Below are 14,741 nucleotides of genomic sequence, written 5' to 3'. Positions count from 1 at the left end.
TGGAGTCACCGAAGCAGTCGGTGTGAGCTTCAATGGACTCCCGATGATGGTAGAGGACAGGAAGGCTTGGAAGAACGTTGTCCATGGGGTCACAATGGGTGGGACACGACTTCGCAACTAACAACAACACCATCACCCTCTACTTTTGTCTCCTGCCTCTGAATCTTCTTCTGCCTTTCTCATTTGGAGACTGGATCTATATTGAACTCTGTCTTTCAACAAGTCCTCCTGGCAAAATGATAAGTGCTGTCTTGCCTGCTGGTATCTCTGGAGCCAAAGGCTGTTCTCTAACCACCTCCTGGCTTTGCATCTGCTAGGACCATGTGCTGGACTGCCTGTCTGCTAAGGCCCCAAGCTGTCAAGGGTGTCCCTGACTCCAATCCAGGAATACTAATTAGCTGATTAGATCAGATTGTGGGGGAAAAAACCTGCAGCTCCTTTCATCCCTCAGATGCTTGAATGGCAGGAGACAAGCAGATGATTATTCAAGACTACCTCAAACAAATCGTTGTTCAATCTCTTCTTAAAAAATTCCAGTGTTGGAGCATTCACAACCTCTGGAGGCAAGTTGTTCCACTGATTAATTGTTCTCACTGTCAGGAATTTTTTCCTTAGTTCTAAGTTGATTCTCTCCTTGATTAGTTTCAACCCATTGCTTCTTGTCCTGCCTTCAGGTGCTTTGGAGAATATTTTGACTCCCTCTTCTTTATGGAAACCCCTTAGATATTGGAACAGTGCTATCACGTCTCCCCTAGTCCTTCTTTTCATTAGACTAGACATACCCAGTTCCTGCAATCGTTCTTCATAAGTTTTAGCATCCAGTTCCCTAATCATCTTTGTTGCTCTTCTCTGCACTCATTCTAGTAAACATCTTTGACTCTTTCAACTTTCCCCCATGGGACTTGACTTTGCTGCTTTTCTTCCTTACTTGAGGAAACATGGGATAACTGAAAGAAAAGACCATAATAACATGTAGCTGTTGTTGTTAGTTGCAAAATTGTGTCCGACCCATCGTGACCCTATGGACAACATTCCTCCAGGCCTTCCTGTCCTCTACCATTTTCTGGAGTCCATTTAAGCTCACACTTACTGCTTTGGTGACTCCATCCAACCACCTCATTCTCTGTTGTCCCCTTTTTCTCTTGCCCTCCATCGTTCCCAACATTAGGCTCTTCTCCAGGGAGTCCTTCCTCCTCATTAGGTGGCCAAAGTATGTGAGATTCCTCTTCAGGATGTGGCCTTCTAAAGAACACTCAGGGTTGATCTCCTTTAGGACTGACCAGTTTGATCACCTTGCTGTCCAAGGGACTTCTCCAGTACCACAGTTCATGTAGGCTAGGGAGCACATAAAAAGTGTGATCTTCTCCCATCTTCAGAGAAAGCTTAGATGAGCCTGCTTGAGTTCCAGGCATCCATTTGTCCTCAAGAGTCCCCCCAAGTTCTCCGCAGTGTTGTAAATGTAACTTGGCTTTAGGATCTTTTTATCATACGTGGTGGTTATGTACAAAAGCCAAGCATTTTTGGCGTCTGATAAAGACGTGGTTGGAAGAGATGCTAGATCAAAAGATTCCTATTAGGAATAATAAAAGAAAAATATAGTAAAGGAGTGACATATTTAACGCTGCATGTGGTATATGCATAATTGGAAAAACAGAGATGCCCTCACTGAAGAAGAGGTTATAAAGAAAATTTCGGTCTGTGCAGAAATGGACAGACTGACACTAGGAATCAAAAACAGAGACGAGACAGAATATTATGAAGTTTGGAAGAACCAAGTATCAATGGCTGGAAATGAGGAAAAGGAGTCGAAACAGAATATTTTGAAGATTGTAAAATTGGAACTGGATAATATATAGATAAATATACAAAGGCGGATGAAGGATATGTTAATAAGATTAATGTACGATAAGTGGAAACTGTATTTGTTGTTATGTTAAAGTATGTATGGATATGACAAAGCCAGAAAGGTTGCTCTATCTATGTCCAATGTTTTAACGTTTATTCATTTTTTTTAAAAAAAAAAGTCCCACAAGTCTCACTTCTGGTATACTCTGGGATAAGGTTTACTCAGAATGTCTCGTGTAGCTTCTGGTGTAGCCTTAATATTATTGTTCATCTCAGCAGAAGAAAGATATTCTCTTTCCCTCTCCACTGACCTCTCTTTTTGACTGCTGTCTTCTAGGCCGTGCGAGTCTACATGACAAAGCCTCTCTACGCATCGAACAGGTTCGCTCTGAAGATCAAGGCTGGTATGAATGCAAAGTACTCATGTTGGATCAGCAGTATGACACCTTCCATAACGGCAGCTGGGTGCATCTCACCGTCAACGGTGAGTAAGGGATCTTCCTTGTTCCTAGCATTCTCTTTTCTGGACTTCGGTGGCCTGCAAAATATTTAGTGTGATCTTGGCAAATGTCTATAGAAATTCTTAGTCATCCAGGTTATGATTTTCCCAAAGATGTTTTTTTCAAGAGGCAAATGGACTTTCTGGTTTTTCTCTGAAGATGTTTCAATTCTCACCCAAGAAGCTTCTTCAGTTCTGACTGGATGGTAGGGGAGAGAAGGATTTACACTCCTTGCAGACAGCTGGTCATTTGCATCCTTTTAGAGGGTCCTTGAAGCACTTGGAGGTTTATCTGTGTCCTCAGCGTCACCTTGAGTAGTGCTCCTAGTCCCTGTAGTCTGCATTTTTCCCCTCTGGAAATCTATTCCTACTCCCACATCATTCAAACGGTGTTCATTCCAAATTGTATAGCTAAAGGTTTGTAGAGATTCTCAGTCATCCAGGTCATGGTTGTCCCCAAAGGGCTTTTTCATGAGGCAACTGGACTTTCTGGTTTTTCTTTGAAGATGTTTCACTTTTCATCCAAGAAGCTTCTTCAGTTCTGACTAGATGGTAGGGAAGGGAAAGGTTTATACTCCTTGCAGACAGCTGGTCATTTGCATTCTTTTAGCGAGACAGATAAACTTCAGTGGTGGGATTCAAATAATTTAACAACCGGTTCTCTGCCCTAATGACCAGCTTGATGGGCAGGGATCAGTGGTCATATGACTGAGTTGTGGCCAACTCAATGTCGCTCACGTTGATGGGCGCTTCGCCTTAGCTGTTACAATGTAATAAGGTTTAACTGGAGAGGCAGTTTCTGTAAGCAGGGTAATAAAGATTAGGCTAGAAACAACACCAGAATGTTTCCTTCCTGCCTTCCTTACAGGATTAGCCCTGTAAAGTGGAAAGGAACAAAATGAGATTTCTTCCAACAACCTGTTTTCCAAACTGCTTAGAAAGTTAACAACGGTTCTCTCGAATAGGTGTGAACTGATTGAATCCCACCACTGATAAACTTCCAGGTGGCCTCCATGATCTTCCAAAAGGATGCAAATGATTAACTGACTGCAAGGAGTATAAATCCTTCCATTCCCCACCATCTAGTCAGAGCTGAAGAAGCTTCTTGGATAAGAAGTGAAACATCTTCAAAGAGATACCACAAAATCTAGTTGCTTCATGAATAAAGCACCTTTGAATGATCTTGGCAAGTTTCCACCACAGGATTTTCCCCCTGTTCTTTCGAACACTTCGCCATTGTTGGCTTCCTAAAAACTAATCATGAGTTTGGATGAATAATTGTTGTCTATCGTCTTAATGCTGGTTTCTTGTGAGAATGCCTTTAGATAAGAATATGGCTCCAAACACACTAGCTTCCTATTTTACACTCTCTCCCTGCCATACAACAGTTAACTTAGAAATTTGAAGCTTCTAGATGTTGCTGAGATATCTTTCCAAGGTTCACCCGCCATTGACTGGGATGCTAGAAGTGCTATCACAGCAAGTATGTAGAAGATGACACCTTTCCAACTTTCTAGTATCTAGTGTGTTTTTTTTTCTCCCCTTCCCCAGGCATTAACAATGCGCAATCTGCAAAGGACACACAGTCCCTTTCTCCCTTCTTGCTTAGAACCGTCTTAGTTCAACAGGATCTGACAATATTCTACATGACCATTAAAGCTCCTCTGTTTTTGAACACAGATTAGCAAGCGAAGATGTCAGGGTTCCAAATATCATCTAAAAGGAAATCAGAGTCCAAGGCAAAGCATTGCTCAAAGTTCCAATTTATTAAGAGAGCCATGTTGGCACATCTGGGAAAACCCGAATCTGAAAGCTTCCTGGTTTTCTCCACCTAGTTGAAAGTTCAAGATCTTGCCCCCACACCCACAAGTCCATCAGAATGGTCCAATCTCCCACTGCCATGCTGGCATTTCCACCCATCCAGTCCCAGTCAGGTGCAGAGACAAAGGATGACCTTGGCTTTCCAGAAAGAATTTTGTTATGGCTACATAGTTTCTCACTCCATACAATCCCTTCTCCCATTTTCCCACAATAGAAAATGCATAGTAGAATAATAGAAAGTGTGGCAGGCCAAAGATCCAAGAGAAATATGGCTGCAGGCCTGACAGAAGAATAATACCATGTTTCCCAGAAAATAAGACAGGGTCCAATTTCCTTTTGACCTCCAAAATAAGCCATTGGCCTTATTTTCAGGGAGGTCTTATTATTTTTGTGGTGCAGGAGGCCCCTTAACCTTGGCCCTTGGGTCAGCTGATCCAGAGAGGGCCGGAAGTTATGTCTCTGTGGCACACTCTTGCCAACCCTAGCGTCGCTGGGCCTGCTGCTCTTTTTGCGACCGCCACTAAGAGAAAGGGCACGGTAGCTAGTGTTTACGGGAGCGGTCTCCGCGAGGCTGTTCTGCATGGATGGCAGGTGCATATGGGGCACATGGGGCATATCCCCCCCTTCTCTCCAGGACATGGGTTTTGGCTGCGCATGCGGTTAAATATTTTAGGGGATTGCTTATTTTTTGTGGAGGGAGGGCTTATTTTAACGCATGCGCTCAAAAGACCGATTGGGCTTATTATCCGGGGAGGTTTTATTTTCGGGGAAACAGGGTAGGATGTTGGTACTAGAAAGAGTGTGTTGCGTTGAATGTTTTGCCTGTGTGTTGGCACTTCTCTGGCAACGGCAAAAGGAGAAAAACAATAAACATGAGTTATGAGTTATGAATTACGCGCAGATCTCCCAGCTTGATACTCCCAGTGATATGTCTCCGCAGTAACCCTGAATGGATACTTAAACTCTGAATCAAATGTACATTTTATAGAGTAACTCCGAGGAGGTTGTAATTTTCCCGTGACCCAGCTACTAAATCCCCTTTCTGATGCTCCAGCGATAAGGGGTGCGTTTATGAGAATGACGTGAGAATGTCCTTCTGGGGAGCAATGGATCTTCCATAAATATGTCTTGCCCACTGCCTCTTGTCTCCTTCACTTTCGGTGGCTTCTCCCTTTTTAAGAAGACAAACCTGGAGTGAGTTATTGTTGGTAGGTCTAGGCTGCTGGTCTTGCTCTCCACCAAATCATAGAGATTATGGCACCAGATTGGGTGAGCAGGAGAAAGTGGCTTTTAGACATCGCCTTCATTAATAAGAACCACTAAGGATATTTGTAGCTCAAGGTTGCCATGAGTGGCTCTTGATGCTCTCTGATCCTGCTTGTTTTCTTACGGATGTTTCAATTACCCAAACTCGGTAGCATCATCAGTGCTAGTCTTGCGTAGCACTGATTGATGATAGTCTGTAGAGATGCTCAGTCATCCAGGTCATTGTTGTCCCAAAGGTGCTTTTTTGGAAGGCAACTGGACTTTCTTTTTTCTTTTGAAGATGTTTTGCTTCTCATCCAAGAAGCATCTTCAGCTCTGACAGGATAGTCAGAGCTGAGGGGAATGGAAGGGTTTCTATTCCTTGCAGGCAGCTGGCCATTTGCATCCTTTTAGAGGTTCGTTGAGGCCACTTGGAGGTTGATCTGTGTCCTCAGGGTCACCTGAGTGGTGCAAATGGTTCCTGTAGTCTGATTTTTTTTCCTCTGGAAATCCATTCCTACTCCCGCGCCACTCAAAGGGTGTTCATCCCAAATTGTATCGCTAAAAAGTCTGTAGAGATTCTCAGTCATCCAGAACATGGTTGTCCCAAAGGTGCTTTTTCAGGAGGCAACTGGACTTTCTTGTTTCTTTTATTTTCTTTTGAAGACATCTTGCGTGAGAAGCAAAATGTCTTCAAAAACAAAAATGACAAACAACAACAACAAGAAAGTCCCGTCACCTCCTGAAAAAGGACCTTTGGGGTAGCACTGATGATGTTACCTAGTTTGGGTTCTGCAAGAAAACAAGCAAGGTCAGAGAGTACTAAGGACCCCACAGTCATCCTCCTCCTCGTCCTCCTCCTCATCCTCCTCCTCTTCGTCCACCACCACCACCACCACCACCACCACCACCACCACCACCACCTCCTCCTCTTCCTCCTCGTCCTCCTCCTCCTCGTCATCGACCAATAGCAATAGCAGTAGACTTATATACCGCTTCATAGGCCTTTCAGGCCTCTCTAAGCGGTTTACAGAGAGTCAGCATATTGCCCCCAACAATCTGGGTCCTCATTTTACCCACCTCGGAAGGATGGAAGGCTGAGTCAACCCTGAGCTGGTGGGATTTGAACCGCTGACCTGCTGATCTAGCAGTAGCCTGCAGTGCTGCATTTAACCACTGCGCCACCTTGGCTGCGCCACCACCACCACCACCACCACCACCACCACCACCTCCACCTCCTCCTCCTCTTCCTCCTCCTCCTCCTCCTCCTCCTCCTCCTCCTCCTCCTCCTCCCTTCTAGCACTGATGACGTTGCTTAGTTTGGGAAATGAAACATCTGCAAGAAAACAAGCAAACTCAGAGAGCACTAAGGACCCCACAGTTTTCCTCCTCCTCTTCCTCCCCATAAACCCCACTCCCTTCTAGCTCTGATGATGTTACCTAGTTTGGGTAATGAAACGTCTGCAAGAAAACGAGCAAGCTCAGAATATGAGCCAGATGTCGCCTCTTGAATAGCTCTAATCAAAGCTTGGGGAGATCCATGGCTCTGAAGTGGGGAGGAAAGAAGGATGGGACTCTCCGTGCCTAACGTAAACCCTTCCCCGGGAACAGGGAAAAACCCAACAGCGCTTCCATAACAGCAGAAAACGATCAACCTGGGCTTGTTAACTTTTAATAGGAGCCTCACACGCCACCAAGCAGCTCTTAATATGTATTTTTTGAAGTATTGGCATGCTCACTGGAGCAGAGCCTTGTTCTTCGTTGCAGTTTTAACCTTTCCGCAGTGGCAAAGCCCTGGGGTGCTGTCTGGATGACGCCAAGGCCAGGGGTTTGCTTTAAGGAGCCCCCTAGGGACACGTAAGGCTTGGTTTTTATTTTTGATCTAACTCGATGAATCGCTAACTCTCCTTTGAAACGAGGAGAATATTACCTACGACTCATTTCAGAGCTTGAAAGAGAATGGCCCAAAGATGGCTTTGAGAATAGAATAGAATAGAATAGAAACAGAAATAGAAAAGAAATAGAAATAGAAAAGAAATAGAAATAGAAATGAAATAGAAATGAAATAGAAATAGAAATGAAATAGAAATGAAATAGAAATGAAATAGAAATGAATTAGAATTAGAATTGAATAGAATTAGAATAGAATAGAATAGAACAATAGAATTAAGAATAGAATAGAATTAAGAATAGAACAGAATAGAATTTGGAATAGAATAAAATAGAATAGAATTAGAATTAGAACTGAATAGAATTAGAATAGCATAGAACAATAGAATTAAGAATAGAATAGAATTAAGAATAGAAAAGAAATAGAAAAGAAATAGAAATGAAATAGAAAAAATAGAAATGGAAAGAAATAGAAATGAAATAGAATTAGAATTAGAATAGAATAGAATTGGAATTGAATAGAATTGGAATTGAATAGAATTGGAATTGAATAGAATTAGAATAGAATAGAATTAGAATAGCATAGAACAATAGAATTAAGAATAGAATAGAATTAAGAGTAGAATAGAATTCAGAATAGAACAGAATAGCATAGAATAGAATAGAGTAGAATTATTTGTTCAGCAGAGTGATGGTGTCTGGGGAAAAAACTGTCCTTGTGTCTAGTTGTTCTGGTGTGCAGTGCCGTTTAGCATCGTTTTTGAGGGTAGGAGTTGAAACAATTTATGTCCAGGATGTGATGGGTCTGTAGATATTTTCACAGCCCTCTTTTTGACTCTTCTAATTGTGCCCTTCTAAAAAAAATGCCCACCTCTGTCATAGTGAGACCGTATGAAGAGGAAGAATCCTTTGATTTTGGTTTTCCTTTTGCCTGTCTACGTTGTACTCTTTTGAATATTTATTTGAACATAGTGTAGGGTTTCCTGTCTAAGCAGGGGATTGGAATAGAAGACCTCCAAGGTCCCTTCCAACTCTGATATTTTATTTTATTTTATTCTATTCTATTCTATTCTATTTCATCTTCATCATCTTTCAGCTGTTCCAAGCTCAATACCCCTGCTTCCATTCAATATTTCCATATCACATTTTTTCTCCCAATTATAATGTTGGATTTCTCCATAACAACAATTTGGCATTGGAAAACAGGTGAAAGAGTCTTCTTCTCCTTCTCCTTCTCCTTCTCCTCCTCCTCCTCCTCCTCCTCCTGCTTCTCCCTTTTCTCCTCCTCTTTCTTCTTCTTCTTCCTCCTCTTCTTCTTCTCCTCCTCCTCCTCTTCTCCCCTCCCCCTCTTTCTTCTTCTTCTTCTTCTTCTTCTTCTTCTTCTTCTTCTTCTTCTTCTTCTTCTTCTTCTTCTTTTTCCTCCGCCTTCTCCTCTTCCTCTTCCTCCTCTTCTTCTTCTTCCCCTTCCTCCTCCTCCATCAACACCACCACCTCCTCCTTTTCCTCTCTATAACTTTCTTATTGATATAATACAAGTCCCAATATGTTCAGAAGGATGTACAGCCAGTGAAATGGGTGTTGCCAACCCAACACAAGCCACTCCCAGCTTTCCAGAAGTTGATTCGTAGCCATGTTGGCTGTGGTTATGGGAAGCGGTGGATGGACAATCTCTGGAGTACAATTCTCAACATGTAGACCTGCCCTGGGTTCCTTCTGTGTGCATCAGTTGTGATGCTGTTACGCATCCCATGTTAAGTAGGTCATTGCTTACCGCCGGGAGGATGACTTGATTGTAGATTCAGGATCAGGGGGTTATTTCATATAGAGGAAGTGATTAGGTATGCAAATCTGCATGTAAGTGCAGAAAACCTTCAAGTAGCAAATGAAATGACACCCTGTCCAGTGTCTCGGAAGTAAATCCTGTACGTAGATGTACAAATTGTTCAGAGAAGAGACTCCCGAAATGCTCAAATCACATTCAGCGCAACTGGAAGTACATTTGGTTTAGCGCTTTCCCAGCTGGGTAGTTGTTAGCCAAGAGCGTGCCACGCTGTGGACTTGAGATGGAAGTGAGATTCATCAGTCTAGTGGCATTGTGCAAATACAATAAAATCACAAGCAATGAAATGTGAATTTCTCCCGCCCCCTCCCCCCAGAGATAGGATGCCGGAGTGGCTGAAATTCTGTAATTTGATACCATAATTAAAAACCAAGAAGGTTTCTAAGGGTTGCCAGTAATTGCAATTGAAGACTATCCTCCCTTCTTTTCTGATTAATGCAGGAAGTCCTCCATTCATTTAGAGACTGTTCAAAGTTACTGATCTAACCGAGGCTTCCCGAGAGCATGAAGCAAACTCCTTGTCCCGACAAAAAACCCCTTTTATTAAATTACTGTGAATTCTGCTCCTTCACATCCAACAAAGTCTTTCAAAGGAGGATTGACAGTCACAGACCTTATCTGGCTTGGAGAGCTGACAGCCGAGATCTGCAAAACTTAGCAAGGAGTCTTGGAGAGTCATGAACCAATGAAGCGAACTAATGGTCTCCTGCAAACTCCACTCCCCTTTCGCTCCTTTTTTACTTCCTCTGGGAAGGGCCATTCACTGTCCACCTGTGGCCTTACTCCCAAGTCGACCCCTATTCTTTAGCTGTTCCCTTCCTCTGGCCACTCTGTGCATGTGCACACTGGGAACAGGCTCCAGCTGTTCTTCTGCCTCACTGATGTCTGACTCCGAAGGCAGCTGAATACTGTCAGATGGCCCTGGCCCCCTCTTTGCCTCTGACACAGAGCCCTCATCAGAACCTTCTCCAGACTCCAGGACTGGCCCATGTTCCTCCCCAACCTTCTCACTGTCTGAATCTGCTATCAGATCTGCTGGCCACTGGTGAGTCACTGGCGGGCCATTGGTGGGCCACAATACAGAAAAAAGTGAGGTACAACCAATCCTCACACTTACAACCGTCACAGCATTCCTGCCACCACGTGATCAAAATTTGGGAGCTTGGCAGTGTTTACAACAGTTGCAGGCTGCGCGATTGCCACTTGCAACTGGTTACTGACAAGCAGAGTCAATTGGGGAAGCCAGATTCACTGAATGACTGTGCAATTCGCTTAACGACAGCAGCGATTCACTTAACCGTGGCATAAAAGTCAGAAAATCAGGCGTGGTTCATTTAAAGGATTACCTTGCTTAGCAGTGGAAATCCCAGCTCCCATTATGGTTCCATTAGAATTGGCATGCTGGCTGGGGAATTCTGGGAGGTGAAGCCCACATTTCTTGACGTCGCCAAGGTTGAGAAATGCCCCGTGTAGGCTCAGGGTTACAATATGAATGCAGTTACCCCTAAATTATTTTCCCCTAAGCAAGGCAAGCTATTTTCCTCTTCCTGGAACGAATTACGCTGACTTTTAAGAAAATGGAACGGTTTTGCTACCAGGAATCTGTCTTTTTATTTTTTCAGCTGATATTGCAGAAATGTCTTCCTCGAAAATTGGATTTAACAGCTATTTACAATTAGGCTGGTATCCTAATTGGCAAGAGCTCATTTAATCAAAGGGCAGAGTAGTATCTGCATGGGCGTGTATCCTCTGTGTGTTTTGATAGCCTACCCCCGAGAGTGAGGTTGAGCAGCCAGTGTGAGTAGAGAATCCTCCATCTTTTATATTAACAAAGTCCCCGTTGACTAAGTAGTCAAAATGTCCATAATCAGGGAAAAAGCAAAAATTGAGTGAGGATTTTGTATCCAAAGGTCTCAACCACAGCAACAATGTCGTTCGTCCATGAGTGCCACTCGCTCATGGAATTTCTGAACCATAATTTAATTATTGGATGTTTTGCAAGGGGGACGGGGGTTTCTAACCTAGATTATGGTCCTTCTTTTTATTCCAGCTGTTTGGGTTTTAGAAGGTGGCTCAATGGCTAAGACGCTGAGCTTGTCGATCAGAAAGATCAGCAGTTTGGCGGTTCGAATCCCTAGCACCGCGTAACGGAGTGAGCTCCCGTTACTTGTCCCAGCTTTTGCCAACCTAGCAGTTGGAAAGCACATGAAAAATGCAAGTGGAAAAATGGGAGCCACCTTTGGTGGAAAAGTAACAGCATTCTGTGCACCTTCGGCATTGAGTCATGCCAGCCACATGTCCATGGAGACATCTTCGGACAGCGCTGGCTCTTTGGCTTTGAAATGGAGATGAGCACTGTTCCGTAGAGTTGGGAACAATTAGCACGTATGTGCGAGGGGAACCTTTACCTTTACTTTGGGTTTTAGATCTGGGGGAATTTGGCTTATTTTAGGGAATAGCTGTCAGTTTTGTGCGTTTCTGGCTTCATGATGATTGATGGGCCTGCATACAGTTTGGCGAGAGCCGATTTGATGTAGTGATTTACCAAGAGGAAGATGTGAGTTCTAGTACAAAGCCAACTGGGGGACTTAGGGTCAGTTCCTCTTTCTCAGCCCTAGGGGAAGAAAAAAAAAGGCAAAATTAAGCCAGTTTTGAAAATCTTATTTTTTTAAAAAAACTAGAACAGGTAATCACCTGAATCAACACCTACAAAATGGTGTAGAGTGTCAGGTTGTCTGCACCTGTTGCAGGAAGTAGGTCAAAGCAGCTAAACAACAAAACAAGCTACTGGTTGCACAAACCTCTCGTATAGGTAGCTATAACAATTCCAGGGACTGACTCTCTCTCTCTTTTTCTCTCTCTTTCTCTCCCTTTCTTTTCTTCTCTATCTCTCTCTGTCTCTCTCTTTCTCTGTCTCTTTCTCTCTTTTTTGCTGTCTCTCTGATTGTCTCTTTCTCTCTCTCTCACTTTCTCTCTCCCTTCCTTTCTCTCCCCCTTCTTTTCTTCTCTCTCTCTCTGTCTCTCTCTCTGTCTTCTCTCTTCTCTCTCTCTTTCTCTCTCTCCCCCTTCTTTTCTTCTCTCTCTCTTTGTCTCTCTCTCTCTTTCTCTCTCTGTCTCTCTGATTCTCTCTCTCTCTCTCTCAGACACACACACACACACACTCTCCCTTCCTTTCTTCTCTCTCTCTTTCTCTCTCTCCCCCTTCTTTTCTTCTCTCTCTCTCTCTCTCTCTCTCTCTCTGCCTCTGTCTCTTTCTCTCTTTCTCTTTCTCTCTCCCCCTTCTTTGCTTCTCTCTCTCTCTGTCTCTTTCTCTCTCTTTCTCTCTCTGTCTCTCTGATTGTCTCTTTCTCTCTCTCTCTCTCTCTCACACACACACACACTCTCCCCCTTCCTTTCTTCTCTCTCTCTCCCTTCTTTTCTTCTCTCTTTCTCTCTCTGTGTCTCTCTGTGTCTCTTTCTCTCTCTCTTTCTCTCTCTCTCCCCCTTCTTTGCTTCTCTCTCTCTCTTTCTCTCTCTTTCTCTCTCTGTCTCTCTGATTGTCTCTTTCTCTCTCTCTCACACACACACTTTCTCTCCCTTCCTTTCTTCTCTCTGTCTCTCTGTGTCTCTCTCTCTCTCTGTCTCTGTCTCTGTCTCTATAGCAATAGCAATAGCAGTTAGACTTATATATATAGGGCTTTCAGCCCTCTCTAAGCAGTTTACAGAGTCAGCATATTGCCCCCAACAATCCCACCTCGGAAGGATGGAAGGCTGAGTCAATCTTGAGCCGGTGAGATTTGAACAGCCGAATTGCAGAACTGCAGTCAGCTGAAGTAGCCTGCAATGCTGCATTCTAACCACTGCACCATCTCTGTCTCTGTCTCTGTCTCTTTCTCTCTCTCTCTGTCTCTCTGTCTCTCTGTCTCTCTCTCTCTCTCTCTCTCTCTCTCTCTCTCTCTCTGTGAAATTAAGCAGGAAGTGTGTGGTTTGAAAGCTGTTACCCGTAATAAGCCCTAATGGGTCTAGGTGGTACCATGTTAGGAGAGGAGAGCCAGTTTGCCATCAGGCCAGAGAGCGGGAGCCCATGAGTTCAAGTCCCCACCTTAGCCATGGAAGCCGGCTGGGTGACTTTGGACCAACCACCAAGAGACTGGGAATTTTAGCGTCACTTAGCCATTGAAGCCAGCTGGGTCACTAGTTAGTTTACTTTATTGTCATTGCACCTCGTACAATGACATTAAATGCCATCTTCAGTGTAGAAGATGATGATGTGGGCTAGTCACTCTCTCTTAGACTAACTCACCTCACAGGGTTGAAAATAGGAGGAGGAAATATGTTGGATATGTTTGCTGCTTTAAGTTATCTGTTAAAAATATTAAAGGCAGGATAAGGGTGAATAAAATAAAATAAAAATTAGAATGGCCCTCTTGGATGCCTTCAGAGTACAAAGAGCATGGATCCCATTTTTTTTGCATTCTGGAGTAGTAGATTCAAAATGAATTTGTGTTGGTGTCCTTGAACCACACAACCTAGGAACAAATGGTGTCATCTCTGTCTCTCTTCCTTCCTCCTTCATCGTCTTGGCAGCTCCTCCCACCTTCACAGAGACTCCCCCCCAATACGTAGAGGCAAAGGAAGGGGGCAGCATCACTCTAACCTGCATGGCTTTTGGAAACCCTAAGCCGACCGTCACCTGGCTGAGAGAAGGAGAACTTTTGGGTGGTAGCAACAAATACCGGGTAAGTTTGAGGTCTTGGAAAGACCGCTAACAGTCTTTGCATACACCGTGGAACTGTGGTGGAATGTAGTCTGGATCCCCAGGAGGGAGGGGGCTGCATCCCAGAGGAACAAAAGGCAGCGAAGCTTAGATAATTTGGTTGGGAGAACCTAGTAATTCTCAGAGAATATCTTCCATGATGCAAGCTTTAGTTTGGCAAGATTCTGTCTATAGATGAGGAACAATGAAGGAAACTGCGTAGATGTAACCCTGTGTCTTTCTTGATTTTTGGAGCCTGATAGTTCAGGAGCAAACAATCAAGAACATAGCTAAGGTTGCAGCATGGAAGTGCTTTACGGCCCTTTCTAAGTGATTTACAGAGTCAGCATATTGCCCCTGACAATCTGGGTCCTCAGTTTACTGACTCGGTAGGATGGAAGGCTGAGTCAAACTTGAGCCGGTCAGGATCAAACTCCAGGTTATTGGCTGGCTAACTGCCTACCATACTGCATTCTAACCTCTGCACCACTGGGCCTCCAAGCAGAGAGGAAGACCCAAGGACTCTATTAATGCCGCGTTTTGTGTGGTTTTGGGTTTTGTAGTCCACTGATTCTGTGCATTGAACTTGTGTTGAAGTGAGCTTTGGCTTTTTCAGGTTTCTGATGGGAGTCTGACCGTTACGTCCATCAGTCGCGATGACAGGGGTGCTTACACCTGCCGGGCCTATAGCATCCAGGGAGAGGCTGTGCACACGACCCGCTTGCTTGTCCAAGGTAATGGTGGGGTGAAAAAATCGATGGGTGTGTGTTTGTGTAGGGGAGGCATTTTGTATACGTAGCATCTTGCTGCTGGATCAGAGACTGAGGAACTAGCAGAGAATACAGTAACCTTCAAGGGCGTCTCCA

General features: G+C 44.0%; 1 protein-coding gene across 1 annotated transcript in view; it reads left to right on the top strand.

Moving 5' to 3' along the window:
• The window catches only part of IGSF9B (immunoglobulin superfamily member 9B), a 108,992-nt gene that overhangs the window by 42,253 nt on the left and 51,998 nt on the right, over positions 1-14,741 (top strand). The window contains exons 5-7 of the mRNA XM_032228767.1: positions 2,183-2,329; positions 13,707-13,858; positions 14,492-14,609. Of these exons, the coding sequence (XP_032084658.1) occupies positions 2,183-2,329; positions 13,707-13,858; positions 14,492-14,609 (417 nt within the window). The remainder of the gene's footprint in view (positions 1-2,182; positions 2,330-13,706; positions 13,859-14,491; positions 14,610-14,741) is intronic.

This window comes from Thamnophis elegans, chromosome 13 (assembly GCF_009769535.1).
Source record: "Thamnophis elegans isolate rThaEle1 chromosome 13, rThaEle1.pri, whole genome shotgun sequence".
NCBI classification, from domain to species: domain Eukaryota; kingdom Metazoa; phylum Chordata; class Lepidosauria; order Squamata; family Colubridae; genus Thamnophis; species Thamnophis elegans.
Note: the sequence above shows the minus strand (reverse complement) of the source record. Positions and strands in the feature narration are given on the sequence as shown.